Below are 17,380 nucleotides of genomic sequence, written 5' to 3' on the forward strand. Positions count from 1 at the left end.
AATATATTTTCTCTATTTTTTTTCTTGTGAAAAATAAAGCTACCCATTTCATTATGTATGAGGTCAATTTTTTTTTATTGGAGTTAAAATTAACGTAGATATATGACCGAACCTAACCAACCCTACCTAACCTAACCTAACCTATCTTTATAGGTTAGGTTAAGTTAAGTAGCCGAAAAAGTTAGGTTGGGTTAGGTTAGGTAGGTTAGGTAGTTGAAAAACAATTAATTTATGAAAACTTGGCTTATTAGGCAAATCGGGCCTTGCATAGTAGGCTGAGAAGTGCGTTCTAGCTACTAGGTACGACATATATATATATATATATATATATATATATATATATATATATATATATATATATATATATATATATATATATATATATATATTTATATATATATATATATATATTTATATATATATATATATATATATTTATATATATATATATATATATATATATAAATATATATATATATAAAATATATATATATATGCGAACAAGCCTGAATGGTCTCCAGGATTATATGCGACTGAAAACTCACACCCCAGAATTGACTTGAACCCATATTCCCAGGAGCAACGCAACTGGTATCTACAGGAAGCCTTAATCCGCTTGACCATCACGACCGGACATAAGGAAGTGATAGCCAAAGCTATTTGAACCACTTCCCCGCCGGCATTCGGATGGTAATCTTGGGCATATCATTATATCAAATCACGCACAACATCAAAGGAGGAATCATTCTTCCTGCACAACATCAAAGCAGGACACATCCCCCTGCAGAACATCAAAGCAGGACACATTCCCATTCACAATATTAAAGCAGGACACATCCCCATCCACAACATCAAAGAAGGACTCATAACCATATGCGCAACAACAAAGCAGGAAACAACCCCCTGCAAAACATCACAGCAGGACTCATCCTTCCTGCACAAAATCAGAGCAGGATACATCTCTTTGCACAACATCAAAGCAGGACACATCCCACTGAACAACATCAAAGCAGGACACATTCCCATGCACAACATCAAAGCAGGACACATTCCCATGCACAACATCAAAGGAGGACACATCCTCCTGCACAACATCATAGCAGAACATATCCTCATGCACAACATCAAAGCAGGGCACACACCCCTGCTCAACATCAAAGCAGAACACATCCCCCTGCACAACATCAAAGCAAGATATATCCCCCTGCACAACATCAAAGAAGATCACATCCCTCTGCACAACATGAAAGCCGGACACATCGCTCTACACAACATTAAAGCAGGACTCATTCCCCCTGCGCAACATCAAAGCAAGACACATCCTCCTGCGCAACATTAAAGCAGGACTCATCCCTCCTGCACAACATCAAAGCAGGACACATCCCCATTTTCACAACATCAAAGCAGGACTCAACCCCTTGCACAATATCAAAGCAGGACACATACCCCTGCACAACATCAGAGTCGAACATATCCCCTTGCACAAAATCAAAGCAGGACTCCTATCCTTGCATAACTTCAAAGCAGGACTCATTCCCCCTGCACAACACTATAGCGGAACACATCCCCCCTGCACAACTTCAAAGCAGGACTCATCCCTCCTAAACAACATCAAAACAGGACTCATTCCCCCTGCACAACTTCAAAGCAGGACACATCCCCCGGCACAACATCAAAGCAGTATTCATAACCCCCTTCACAACGTCAAAGCAGAACACATCCCCCTAAACAACATCAAAGCAGAACTCATCCCTCCTGCACAACATCAAAGCAGGACATATCCCCCCTTGCACACAATCAAAGTAGGAGTCATCCCCCTGCACAACATCAAAGCAAGACATATTCCCCTGCACAATCTCAAAGTTGGACACATCCACCTTGCACAACAATAAGGCAGGACTCATTCCCCCTGCACAACATCAAAGGAGAACACATCCTCTGTACAACACCGAAGCAGAACACATCCCCCCCTGCACAACATCAAAGCAGGACTCATTCCTCCTGCACAACATCAAAGCAGGACACATCGCCCCTTGCACAACATCAAAGCAGGACTAATCCCCCTGCACAACATCAGAGCAGGACACATCCCCCTGCAAAACATCAAAGCAACACACATCCCTCTTGCACAACGTCAAAGCAGAACTTATCCCCTTGCACAACATGAAAGCAGGGGGACACATCTCTCTGCACAACATCAACGCAGAACACATCACTGTGCACAAAGTCAGAGCAGGACTCATACCCCTTGCACAAAATCAAAGCAGGACACATTCCCATGCACAACAGCAAAGCAGAACATTTCCCAATGCACAACATCATAGCATAACACACACTCCAGCTCAACATCATAGCAGGGCACATCCCCCTACGCAACATCAAAGCAGAAAACATACCCGTGCACTACATCAAAGCCGGACACGTCCCCGTGCACAACATCAGAGCAGGACTCATACACCCTGCACAACATCAAAGAAGAACACATCCCCTAGCACAACATCAAAGCGGAACATACCCCCCTTCACAACATCAAAGCAGTGGTCATCCCCTTGCACAACATCGTAGCAGGACACATCCAATTACACAACATGAAAGTAAAAAACATACCCTTGCACAACATCAAGGTAGAGCACATCCCCCTGAAAAACGTCATAGCAAAACACATCCCAATGAAAAACATTAAAGCAGGACACATCCCCTCTTCTCAACATTAAAGCAGAACATATCCCTTGCACAACATCAAAGGAGAACACATCCCCCTGCAGAACATCAAAGCAAAACTCATCCCCCTGCACCACATCAAAGCAGGGAGACATATCCCTCTGCACAACATCATAGCAGGACACATCCCTGTGCACAAAGTCAAAGCAGGACTCATACCTCCTGCACAACTTCAAAGCAGAACACATCCCCCTGAACAACATCAAAGAAGGACTTATCCCCTTCACAACATCAAAGCAGCACACATCACCCTGCACAACATCAAAGCAGGACACATCCCTCTTGCAAAACATCAAAGCATATAACACCCCCCTGCAAAACATCAACGCAGGGGACACATCCCCCTGCACAAAATCAGAGCAGGACACATCCCCATGCACAAAGTCAGAGCAGGACCCATACCCCCTGCACAACATAAAAGCAGAACAGATCCCCTTGCACAACATCGAAGCGGAACATATCCTCCTGCACAACATCAAAGCAGGACTCATCTCCTTGCCCAACATCTATGTACGACTCATCCCCCTTGCACAACATTAAAGCAGAAAACATTCCCTCCCTTGCACAACCTCAAAGCAGGATTCCTAACCCCCTGCACAACCTCAATACAGAAAACACCCCTCTCTGCACAACATGAAAGCAGGACTCATCATTTCTGCACAACATCAAAGCAGGACACATCCCCCTTCACAACATCAGAGCAGGACACATTTCCATGCACAACACCAATAAAGAAAACATCCCCCCCCCTGATTATCACCAAAGCAGGAATCATCCTTCCTGCACAACATCAAAGCAGGACACATCCCTTTTGCACAACATCAAATCAGGACACATCCCCCTGCACAATATCAAAGCAGGACACATTTCCATGCACAACATCAATAAAGAAAACATCCCCCCTTGCACATCATCAGAGCAGGACGCATCCTTTCTGCACAACATCAAAGCAGGACACATCCCTTTTGCACAACATCAAATCAGGACACATCCCCCTGCACAACATCAAAGAAGGACACATTTCCATGCACAATATTGAAGCAGGACACATCCCCCTGCACAACATCAAAGCCGGACACATCCCCATGCACAAAATCAGAGCAGGACTCATACCGCCTGCACAACATAAAAGCAGAACACATCCCCATACACAACAACGAAGCGGAACATACCCCCCTTCACAACATCAGAGCAGGGTTTATCCCCTTGCACAACATCGTAGCAGGACACATCCCCTACACAACATCAAAGTAGAAAACATATCCTTGCACAACATCAAAGTAGAGCACATCCCCTGTAATACGTCAAAGCAAAACACATCCCACTGAAAAACATTAAAGCAGGACACATCCCCTCATCTCAACATTAAAGCAGAACATATCCCTTGTACAACCTCAAAGGAGAACACATCCCCCTGCAGAACATCAAAGCAGAACTCATCCCCATGCACAACATCAAATCAGGGAGACATATCCCTCTGCACAACATCAGAGCAGGACACGTCCCTGTGCACAAAGTCAAAGCAGGACTCATACCTCCTGCACAACTTCAAAGCAGAACACATCCCCCTGTACAACATCAAAGTGGAACGTATCCCCCTGCAAAATTTCAAAGCAGGACACATCCCCCTGAACAACATCAAAGAAGGACTTATCCCCTTCACAACATCAAGGCAGGACACATCCTTTTGCACAACATCAAAGTAGGACACATCTCTCTTGCAAAACTTCAAAGCAGATATCATCCCCCTGCAAAAAATCAATGCAGGGGATACATTCCCCTGCACAAAATCAATGCAGGACACATCCCCATGCACAAAGTCAGAGCAGTACCCATACCCCCTGCAAAACATAAAATCAGAACACATCCCCTTGCACAACATCGAAGCGGAACATATCCCCCTGCACAACATCAAAGCAGGACTCATCCCCTTGCACAACATCTATGTAGGACTCATCCCCCCTGCACAACATTAAAGCAGAAAACATCCCCCCTCCCTTGCACAAAATCAAAGCAGGATTAATCCCCCTGCACAACATCAGAGCAGGACACATCCCCCTGCACAACTTCAAAGCAGGATTCATAATCCCCTGCACAACATCAATGGAGAAAACACCCCACCCCTGCACAACATGAAAGCAGGACTCATCATTCCTACACAACATCAAAGCAGGACACATCCCCCTTGCGCAACATCAAAGCAGGACACATCCCCCTTCACAACATCAGAGCAGGACTCATAACCCCCTGCACAACACCAATAAAGAAAACATCCCCCCCCCTGCACATCATCAAAGCAGGACTCATCCTTCCTGCACAACATCAAATCAGGACACATCCCCCTGCACAACATCAAAGCACGACACATTTCCATGCACAACATCAATAAAGAAAACATCCCCCCTTGCACATCATTAAAGCAGGATTCATCCTTCCTGCACAACATCAAAGCGGGACACATCCCTTTTTCACAACATCAAATCAGGACACATCCCCCTGCACAACATCAAAGCAGGATACATTTTCATGCACAACATCGAAGCAGAACACATCCCCCTGCACAACATCAAAGCAGAACATATCCTCATGCACAACATCAAAGCAGGACACACTCACCTGCTCAACATAAAAGCAAGATACATCCCCCTGCACAGTATCAAAGCAGACCACATCCCTCTTCACAACATCAAAGCAGGACACATCTTTCTTCACAACTTCAAAGCAGGACTCATACCTCCTGCACAACATCAAAGCAGAACACATCCCTCTGTACAACATCAAAGTGGAACATATATCTCTGCAAAACATCAAAGCAGGACTCATCCCTCCTGCACAACATCTAAGCAGGACACATCACCCCAAACAACATCAAAACTGGACTTATCTCCCTGCACAACAACGAAGGAGGACACATCCCCCTGCACAACATCAAAGCAGGACACATCCCTCTTGCACAACATCAAAGCTGAGCTTATCCCCAGTGCACAGCATCAAAGAAGGGGACACATACCCTTGCACAACATCAAAGCAGGACACATCCCTGTGCACAAAGTCAGAGCAGGAATCATACCCCCTGCTCAACATGAAAGCAGAACACATCCACCTGCACAATATCAAAGCGGAACATATCCCCATGCACACATCAAAGCAGGACTCATCCCCTTGCACAACATCAAAGAAGGACTCATCCCCCTACACAACATTAAAGCAGAACACATCCCTCCCTGCACAACATCAAAGCAAAACATATCCCTCCTTCACAACATCAAAGAAGGCCACATCCCCCATGCACAACATCAAAGCAATACTAATCACCCTGTCAAAATCAAAGCAGGACACATCCCCCTGCACAACATCAAAGCAGGACACATCCTTTCTGCACAACATCAAAGAAGGACTCATCCTTCCTGCACAACATCAAAGCAAAACACATCCCCCTTGCACAACATCAAAGCAAGACACATCCCCCTTCACAACATCAAAGCAGTACATATTCCCATTCACAACATCAAAGCAGGACACCACCCCCCCCCCCTCCACAACATCAAAGAAGGACTCATAACCTCGTGCGCAACAACAAAACAGAAAACATCCCCCCTGCACAACAACAAAGCAGGACTCATCCTTCCTTCACAACATTAGAGCAGGACACATCCTTTTTGCACAACATCAAAGCAGGACACATCCCACTGAACAACATCAAAGCCGGACACATTCCCATGCACAACATCAAAGCAGGACACGTTCCCATGCACAACTTCAAAGCAGGACACATCCTCCTGCACAACATCAAAGCAGGACATATCCCAATGCACAACATCAAAGCAGGTCACACACCCCTGTTCAACATCAAAGCAGAACACATCCCCCTGCACAACATCAAAGCAAGATACTTCCCATTGCACAACATCAAAGCAGATCACATCCCTCCTGGACAACATCAAAACAGGACACATCGCTCTGCACAACATTCAAGCAGGACTCATTCCCCCTTCACAACATCAAAGCAGGACACATCCTCCTGCACAACATCAAAGCAGGACTCATCCCTCCAGGACAACATCAAAACAGGACACATCCCCCTTTGCACAACATCAAAGCAGGACTCATCCCCCTGTACAATATCAAAACAGGACACATACCCATGCACAACATCAAAGTCGAACATATCCCTTTGCACAACATCAAAGCAGGACTCCTTCCCCCTGCACAACATTATAGCAGAACTCATCCCCCCTGCACAACTTAAGAGCATGACTAATCCCTCCTACACAACATCAAACCAGGACTCATTCCCACTGCACAGCTTCAAAGCAGGGCACATCCCCCGGCACAACATCAAACCAGGACTCATAACCCCCTTCAAAACGTCAAAGCAGAACACATCCCCCTAAACATCAAAGCAGGACTCATCCCTCCTGCACAACATCAAAGCAGGACACATCCCCCTCTTGCACGCCATCAAAGTAAGACTCATCCCCTGCACAACATGAAAGAAGGACATATCCCTCTGCACAATCTCAAAGTAGGACACATCCTCCTTGCACAACAATAAAGCAAGACTCAGTCCCCCTGCACAACATCAATGGAGAGCACATCCATTGTACTACACCTAAGCAGAACACATCCCCCCTGCACAACATCAAAGCAGGACTCATCCCTCCTGCACAACATCAAAGCAAGACACATCCCTTTTGCACAATATCAAATCAGGACACATAACCCTGCACAACATCAAAGCAGGACACATTTCCATGCACAACATCACTAAAGAAAACATTCTCCCCAGCACATCATTAAAGCAGGACTCATCCTTCCTGCACAACATCAAAGCAGGACACATCCCTTTTGCACAACATCAAATCAGGACACATCACCTGCACAACATCAAAGCAGGACACATTTCCATGCACAACATCGAAGCAGGACACATCCTCCTGCATAACATGAAAGCAGAACATATCATCATGCACAACATCAAAGCAGGACACCCCCCCCCCTGCTCAACATCAAAGTAGGACACATCCCCCTGCAACACATCAAAGCAGAATAAATCCCCATGCACAACATCAAAGCAGGACACATCCCTCTTGCACAACATCAAAGCAGAGCTCATCCCCCTGCACAACATCAAAGCAGGGGACACATCCCCCTGCGCAACATCAAAGCAGGACAAATAACCGTGCACAAAGTCAGAGCAGGAATCATACCCCCTGATCACCATGAAAGCAGAACACATCCCTCCTGCACAATGTCAAAGCGGAACATATCCCCATGCACACATCAAAGCCCGATTCATCCCCTTGCACAACATCAAAGCACGAATCATCCCCCGTACACAACATTAAAGCAAAACACATCCCTTCCAGCACAACATCAAAGCAGAACTCATCCCTCCTGCACAACATCAAAGCAGACCACATTCCCCCTGCACAACATCAAAGCAGGACTAATCACCCTGCCAAAATCAAAGCAGGACACATCCCCCTGCACACCATCAACATACATATGTTGTTACATATGTATGTATGTTACATACATATTTTGACATATAACCTATGTATTGGTTAGGTTAGGTTAGATAGCCGAAAAAGTTAGGTTAGGTTAGGTTAGGTAGGTTAGGTAGTCGAAAAAACATTAATTCAGGAAAACTTGGCTTATTAAGCAAATCGGGCCTTGCATAGTAGGCCGAGAATTGCGTTCTGGCTACTAGGTACGACATATATATATATATATATATATATATATATATATATATATATATATATATATATATATATATATATATATATAAATATATATATATATATATATATATATATATATATATATATATATATATATATATATATATATATATATATATATATATATATATTTAATAAAGTTAAATGTCATTGGTTTAATGGGGTAAACACTTAATACTAAACAAGAAATTCGCATATGTATTGTTCAAGCAATTTCGCAAATGATATACAATATTTAGATGGCAATGATGAAGGGACACTGGCACACTCAATCAGTATTTAACATTTACAACAACAGCAAAACACAATTTTTTATGAAGAGATGTGAGTAGAATTACATGATAGACATGATGGTAATTAGATATTTCTTAGTTTCTCTTTTAATCTGCTTTGGAGAAGTTAAACTTTTAGCCACCTATGGAAGGTCATTCTGCAATTTGGGACCCTTAATTTGCATAGCAATTTATGCTTCGGTTAAATCTCAAACTAGATATATCAAATAGATATTTATTTCTTGAATGGGTTCTGTTACAGCTCTCTGGGATCGTTGACCAGACCACATACTTAGAAGGTGAAAGGACGACGACGTTTCGGTCCGTCCTGGACCATTCTCAAATCGATCTCTCTAAGATCCCTTTGAGGTCCAGATTAGCATTGCAGTTCAGAGTTTTATACATACAGAGCACAGATGAATATGTGAGAAGTGAATTGATTAACCTACTCGGGGATAGCAGTGTGCTGAGTGGCGTCTGGGATTCGAGTTAGTCACAGTTCTGTTTACAGATTATGAAGAGAAATAATGAATATAACATCTAAATATTACTTTATCTAATCTGTTCCTAAATTCAGTATTGTTAATTGTTAGTCTGATAGATGGACTTTTTTTTCCAAACAACATATAATAAGTTTTTTTTTACAAAAGTTAAAAGTGAATTTGTTAGCAGTCAGTCACAAATGGACTATTTTCAATTCAGTATTCATTGTCATTCAGAATAAGTGGGTTAGCATGAAAGAAAATGGGGGTTGAGTCATCAGCAAATAGAATTTTCTTCAAGTGATATGTAGCGTTTAGTATGCTACATAATGGGTAATATATAATGGGAAAGAGGAGTATGTCATTGATGTAAATGGGTAAGAGGAGGGGGCCATAGACTCCAGAGAGCCTACGAGGCTCAAAAACTAAAATAGGTTCCCCAAAACTGTCACAAAACTGTAATCAAAAAAATTTCCACGCGAGGCTTCATATTTACTGTGAGCATGTACGTTAAGTTTGAGTTATCGTGAGGTGCATCTTTAAGATATCATCTGAAAGCTCTGGCCTAGGATACATCAAGCATTTACGTGCCCGCTTACGAAACCCGTACATCTTTCATCAATCGTGGCGGCTTAAGTTTGCTATTTATTAAGCAAATTATGAGCATATTTGATCTAAATCTTAAAAAAATCAATGAATGATTTTTGTGTTCGTAAATTTGACTTCTTTCTCAAAGAGCATAAATCCACCAAATTAAAAAAATTTGCAATCATCTTTTGTCTGTTTCATCGTCCTGAAGATACAAATGAAGAAAGAAAACGGAGGCTTGGAAGGGGAGGGGGAAGGGGTAAAAGGGGGGGACTTATGTTTATAATAATTCAACAACAATGCCCTCTTGTCTTGTGCTGGCTCAGGGCCGGTTCACCAGCCCAGATATTGGCGGAAGATTATTGGCCTCCGTCCACGCTAAGGGACAACAATACAGTTTTCAGGAATGATTACAATCACAATCACCGGCGAAGGCAGGGTGAGGGAGTAGTGTATGAGGACAGGTATAAGTAGGAGGCAGATATATAAGGAGGAAAAAAAGTGAGTTGGACTCTTTATTTTTATAAGTAGAAGGCAACGGGTTGAGGGAATTGGGTGTAAATTAGTGTTTACAAACCTTCGACTTTCCTGTGTCTCACATTTATAATTATTTTCCAATCTTTATTTAGGACGGCCGTTAAGAAGGGTGTAGCGTACGATAATTGGCTTACATCCTCCTTCTAATGGTCTCCGACTGGAAAGGCCAGTGGTGGTGATCAGTGGAATGTTATTGTTTAAGATTCGCTACCTCGAACAAAAAGATCCAAGTAGCACGGGCTATGGTGAGCCCGTAGTTTTATTTCAGTGGTATTTTGGTGAGGTGTGAAGTAGTACACATGGCTCAGAAACGGAACAGGAGAGGGGAGGGTGAATGGGAAGGGGAGGGGGGTTATATGTATGGAACTTGAGGGACTGGAAGGAAGGGTTTTGGACGGAAAGGTGATCGAATGGAAGGGAAGGCTTTGGCCGGGAGTGAATAGAATAATCAGGATCAGCGTCTTTTATAACTTTTGTTGATTTGTGGGCATATATGTCTCTTCTTCTACTAGGAGGAGGAGGAGAGAGGAACTGAGCCACAGGAGGAAGCAGAAGGGACCAGGAGGAGTCAGAAGAGGGAGAAACAAGAAACCAGCAAGTTTCTAAGACCAACAAATGAAACTGTGATACAAGAGAAGAATGACTAAATTGGTGACTCGCGGGTTGATAATCCCACAACCCCCCCCCCCTCTCTCTCCCCCTTTCCCCCTTCACACCTCGCCCCTTCCCCTTCAGTTCCTCCCACCCCCCTTCATTCCTTAACCCTTTCCTTTTCCCCGCCCTCTTTCTCTTCAAATCAAGGTTGCAACACTCCTACCCAGCTAGTGAGATGGGGAGAGGGCTGGAAGAGATGGTAGGGGCTGAAGCAGAAAGGGGAAAGAGGGCTGGAGGCGTAGGAGAACTGGAAGAGAGAGTAGAGAGGGGCTGGAAAAGTGGGGGGAGGGAGCTGGAACAGACTCAAGAGGGTGATGGAGGGTGACCGGGTGATCATCTGCTAATGGGATATCAGAGGATCGAATAATTCGGTCCAGGCTGGCAGCAACACCCGTATATAACTCACATTACAAGCCTCAACCCTCAGTTACCCCTCATCCTCAGAGGGCTCACCATCGCTTGTGAGCCACGTCCCTAAAAACCCAAATTCGTTTTCATCCAGCTTAACTAAACACGCGAAACCAAGAACCACATATGAGTGAAAATACCTGAAACCTTTACAGCTATGACCGTCGAACAGTTAACACGGGATATACAAGTTGGTTAGGAAATCAATCTGATTTGAGTTTGGAACACATGCGATTGTGTTTGGTATTGGTGTGTGGTGTCAGTGGCGTTATGAATATTTACTAACTGGGCACCTCAACGGCACCTTGAGTGAGCTCAGGTGTCCTATCATAAACGTAACGATTTGGTCTGGCTTCGAGTCCTGGCCAGGGACGATTAACTGGGCACCTCAACGGCACCTTAAGTGAGCTCAGGTGTCCTATCATAAACGTAACGATTTGGTCTGGCTTCGAGTCCTGGCCAGGGATGATTAACTGGGCACTTCAACGGCACCTTAAGTGAGCTTAGGTGTCCTATCATAAACGTAACGATTTGGTCTGGCTTCGAGTCCTGGCCAAGGATGATTAACTGGGCACCAATCCTGCTTGCCCCCTATTCATCCAGCAGTAACTGCATGCTTGTTTATCAATTGGCGGGTTGTGTTCTAGGGGAAACTAGAGCTTGTCATGACCCATGGGAAGGGAAAGCTCTCAGCCTGGTGACAGGATTCAGAAGTCGTCGGCACCTGTACTCACCTGTGTGCTGTCCTCTCACCTTCACACTCTCTAAAAAAATATAATCTTAACCTGCTACGTTCTAGCCCAAGAACCCACCTAACCTATCGAAAGCCGATGCATAGAAAACGTCAAACATTATGGTGCTTTGTTATTAATACGTGGAAAGTTCAACGATTGGAATGATTCCATACAAAATACACCGTTTTATGTGAGTGAACGGTTTAAGGTAATTGAAATTGATGGGAGGAAGATATTCCGTGGGGTGTGTGGTGCAGGTCTGATCAGATTCGAGGTGGTGATATTCACCACATTCTTGTGTGTTTGTGTGTGTGTACTCACCTATTTGTGCTTGCGGGGGTTGAGCTTTGGCTCTTTGGTCCCGCCTCTCAACTGTCAATCAACTGGCGTACAGGTTCCTGAGCCTATTGGGCGCTATCATATCTACACTTGAAACTGTGTATGGAATCAGCCTCCACCACATCACTGCCTAATGCATTCCATTTATCAACCCCTCTGACACTAAAAAAGTTCTTTCTAATATCTTTGTGGCTCATTTGGGCACTCAGTTTCCAATGTGTCCCCTAGTGCGTGTGCCCCTTGTGTGTGTGTTCACCTAGTTGTGCTTGCGGGGGTTGAGTTCTGCTCTTTCGGTCCGCCTCTCAACTATCAATCAACCGTTTTTTTCACACGTACACACACACCTAGGAAGCAGCCCGTAACATCTGTCTAACTCAGGTACCTATTTACTGCTAGGTAACAGGGCATCAGGGTGAAAGAAACTCTGCCCATTTGTTTCCCGCCATCGCCGGGGATCGAACCCAGACTCTAGGATTACGAGTCCTGAGCGCTGTCCATTCAACTATCAAGGCCCCCAAACTCTAACTCCTGAGGCACATGTAAATAGGATATCGACAGCAGCATACTGACAAAAAAAACATCATTCAGAAACCTAAGTAAGAAGGCTTTTAGGGCGCTTTACACTGCCTACGTGAGGCCAGTCTTAGAGTATGCCGCCTCATCCCGGAGATCATGGAGTCCCCCACCTGAAGAAACACATAAGGAAACAGAATAAGGATTTGGGATGGGACGGGGGGGGGGAGAAGGAATGGTGCCCAACCACTTGGACCCGCCTTATGACACTAGAAAAAAAGAAGAGAGAGCGGGGATATGATAGGAACGTATAAAATATTCAGGGGGATTGACAGAGTGGAAACAGACGAAATATCAAACGGAATAGTAAAAGAACGAGGGGACATGGGTGGAAGCTGGAAACTCAGATGCGTCACAGGGATGTTAGGAAGTTTTCTTTAAGCGTGAGAGTAATGGAAAAATGGAATGCACTTAAGGAACAAGTTGTGGAAGCAAATACTATTCATAATTTTAAAACTAGGTATGATAGGGAAATAGGACCGGAGTCATTGCTGTAAACAACCGATGGCTCGAAAGGCGGGATCTAAGAGTCAATGCACGATCCTGCAGACACAAATAGGCGAGTACAAATAGGTGAGAACACACATACACACAGTAGTTAGTAACAGTTAAGAGGCGGGCCTAAAGAGCAGAGCTCAACCCCCCGCAAACACAACTAGGTGAGTACATAATGTATTCCCGATGAACAAGAAGGGTGATAGACAAGAGACACTGAACTACAGGCCAGTGTCGCTAACTTGCATACCATGCAAGCTGATGGAGAAGATTGTGTGAAAAAGTCTAGTGGAACTTTTGTAGCGAAAGAACTTTGTAATACAATATCAGCATGGGTTCAGGGATGGCAAATTATGCCTCACAGAATTAAGTGAGTTCTATGACCAGGAAACAAGACTCAGGCAAGATAGAGAAGGCTTGGCAGACTGCATATTTTTGGATTGCCAGAAAGCCTTTGACACAGTACCACAAAAGAGACCAGTGCACAAACTGGAGATGCAGGCAGGGGTGATAGGGAAGGTACTCCATTGGATTAGGGAGTACCTAAGCAACAGAAGACAGCGAGTTACTGTGAGGAGTGAGGTCTCAGATTGGCGAGAAGTCACCAGTGGAGTTCCACAGGGATCAGTCCTTGGACCTGTACTGTTCCTAATACATGTAAATGATCTCCCAGAGGTAATAGACTCGTTCCTCTACACGTTTGCTGATGATGCAACAATTATGAGGAGGATTAAGACGGAGGAAGATAGCATGAGGCTACAAGATGACCTAGACAAACTGAAGTAATGGTCCAACAAATGGCTACTAAAGTTCAACCCAAGAAAATGTAAGTTAATGAAACTAGGAAATGGGAGGCCAGACACAGGATACTGAATGGGAGATGAAGTCCTTCATGAAGCGAACAGAGAGAAAGATCTACGAGTTGATATCACGCCAAACCTGTCTCCTGAAAGAATAGGAATTATAAGAAAACAGCCATTATTCCATTATGATTATAGAGCACTTGTCTCCTGAAGCTAACATCAAAAGAATAACATCAGCGGCGAATGCAAGACTGGCTAGCATCAGAACTGCCTTCAGGAACCTGTGTAAGCAATCATTCAGAACCTTCTATACCACATATGTAAGACCAATCTTGGAGTGTGCGGCCCCAACATGGAGCCCGTACCTTGTCAAGCACAAGACGAAGCTGGAAAAATTTCAAAGGAATGCCACAAGGCTAGTTAGTCCCAGAACTAACATGCATGAGTTATGCGGAAAGGCTACGTGAACTGCACCTCACGTCGCTGGAAGACAGAAGAGCTCGGCGAGACATGATCACCACATACAAAACTCTCAGGGGAATTGACAGGGTAGACAAGGCTGGATTATTTAACACGGGTGGTGCACGCACAAGTGGGACACAGGTGGAAACTGAGTACCCAAATGAGCCACAGAGACATTAGAAAGAAATTTTTCAGAGTCAGAGTAGTTAGTAAATGGAATGCACTAGGATGAGATGTGGTGGAGGCTGACTCCATTCACAGTTTCAAATGTAGATATGACAGAGCCCATTAGGCTCAGGAACCTGTACACCAGTTGATGTACTGGGTTGGAAGGCGGGACTAAAGAGCCAGAGCTCAACCCTTACAAACACATTTAGGTGAGTATACACACACACACACACTCATGTAGGCCACGCCCATCCCCTGAGGTGGGCCACGCCCAACCCCTGAGGTGGACCACGCCCATCCCCTGAGGTGGGCCACGCCCATCCATTGAGGTGGGCCACGCCCAACCCCTGAGGTGGGCCACGCCCATCCCCTGAGGTGGGCCACGCCCAACCCCTGAAGTAGACCACACCCAACCCCTTAGGTGGGTCACACCCAACCCTCTCACGTCGTCTCCGACTGGGCATCACAAACATAATTTTCCCATCGTCCAAATAGCTTCTTAACACATGGTGGGATCACAGGAGTCTCGGAGTCTTTAATCCACCTCAGTGCGCTCCCGAAGTAACTTTTTTGTTCCTTACTGACCTGCTGGAGGGTCAGCTCCCTGTCAGTACAATCATCATGACAAATCATCTCCTGCCATTTCTCTCTATCTTGATGAACCATGTGAAGAATGCCATGCACCATAACTAATGACAACCCAATTATCACCATTCCCTTTACGAGCTTCACCATCATACTAAGCGTCGAGAAGATCACTGTTTTCACTTTAGATCGGTGGGTGCTATCGTCGGTGGTGCGGTAGCTGCTATCATCGGTGGTGCGGTACGTGCTATCCTAAACACATTTAACACCAAAACAATTTTCTTCCCATCCAGATGCCTTGTCCTCCAAGTCCTCGCCGTAGACGGTGCCTCCTCTCAATCTCATTTTGGATCTTTCCGACTGTTGGTGTACACGAAAAGTATACATACTTCCACGTGGCGACGCTGACTCTACAGTGTTCTATCACGGATACTGAAAATTTTGTTAGGTTGGACAGTTATGGGAAGACGGAGGAAAGCATCAAGAAGCGTGTGAGAGTTACCGTTGCAATAGTCACTTGAGAGCAATACAGTGCAATAGTAACATAACGGAAGTATAGAGTAATTTACTCAGGTTACATTTGATCTCACCACCGCAGTTGTTTACGTAAATAAGAGAGTTAGTGAAATAGAGCCTAAAGCCACCCCTAGTGACATCTATAGAGCCTTGAGCCACCAATATTAACATGCATCGGGGACACAGGTGGAAAGTGAGTGCCCTAATGAGCCATTAGATACATTAGAAAGACGTTTTTCAGTGTCGGAGTAGTTGGCAAATGGAATGCATTAGGCAGTGATGTGGTGGAGGCTGACTCCATACACAGTTTCAAGGGTAGATATGATAGAGGCTAGTAGGCTCAGGAACCTGTACACCAGTTGATTGACAGTTGAGAGGCGGGACCAAAGAGCCAAAACTCAACCCCCGCAAGCACAACTTAGTGACTACACACACCACACACACACACCCACCCACACCCAGACAAACGCCGCGTGTGTGTGTGTGTGTGTGTGTGTGAAAGCATAAGAGCTGCCAGCCAGAGAGTTGAGGCAGGTCAGGAGCATAGGATACTCTCAGAAGCCAATTTTAGTCTCCTACCTTTGATCTCGCGGGATAAGATGCAGCATCAGACGCCTGCCACTAATATTTCGCTCACGCCGCTAGATTTATCGGTCGCAACTTGCTCGTGGGTTTATTTCAGTACTTCAACAGCAGTCGTGTATGTGAGGGATTCGATTTTAGAAGGTTAAAAGTTAGTTACTAACCGGAAACACAGCGCTAAGATCATTGTTCCATGTGGTGGCCTGTATCTTGTTATTTTGTGGAAATTGTTTGAGAAAAGCTTGGCTCAAAGCGCCGAGCTCTTGAGAGGACGCGACAAGGCAATTTAATGACTCTATGGCACTTGCAAGGGATTATGAGGATAATGAGCTGGGGTATGAGGACAAGGAGCTGGGATATGAGGACAAGGTGCTGGGATTTAAGGACAAGGTGCTGGGATATGAGCACAAGGTGCTCGGATATGAGGACAAGGTGCTGGGATATGAGGACAAGGGACTAGGATATGAGGACAAGGTGCTGGGATATGAGGACAAGGGACTAGGATATGAGGACAAGGTGCTGGGATATGAGGACAAGGAGCTGGGGTATGAGGACAAGGAGCTGGGATATGAGGACAAGGTGCTGGGGTATAAAGACAAGGTGCTGGGATATGAGGACAAGGTGCTGGGATATGAGGACAAGGAGCTGGGATATGAGGACAAGTAACTGGGATACGAGGACAAGGGACTAGGATATGAGGACAAGGAACTAGAA

The 17,380-nt window shown here is 44.8% G+C and overlaps 1 protein-coding gene across 1 annotated transcript; it reads right to left on the reverse strand.

Moving 5' to 3' along the window:
• Nucleotides 1-925: 925 nt before the first annotated feature.
• LOC138368010 (uncharacterized) lies at nt 926-6,677 on the reverse strand. The gene is made up of 4 exons (XM_069330303.1): nt 6,412-6,677; nt 5,338-5,458; nt 4,257-4,319; nt 926-1,234 (listed from the first exon to the last, which is right to left on the reverse strand). Exons 1-4 carry the CDS (start codon nt 6,675-6,677, stop codon nt 926-928), a joined length of 759 nt encoding a protein of 252 aa, XP_069186404.1.
• Between the last annotated feature and the right edge of the window lie 10,703 nt (nt 6,678-17,380).

This window comes from Procambarus clarkii, chromosome 3 (assembly GCF_040958095.1).
Source record: "Procambarus clarkii isolate CNS0578487 chromosome 3, FALCON_Pclarkii_2.0, whole genome shotgun sequence".
Lineage (NCBI taxonomy): Eukaryota > Metazoa > Arthropoda > Malacostraca > Decapoda > Cambaridae > Procambarus > Procambarus clarkii.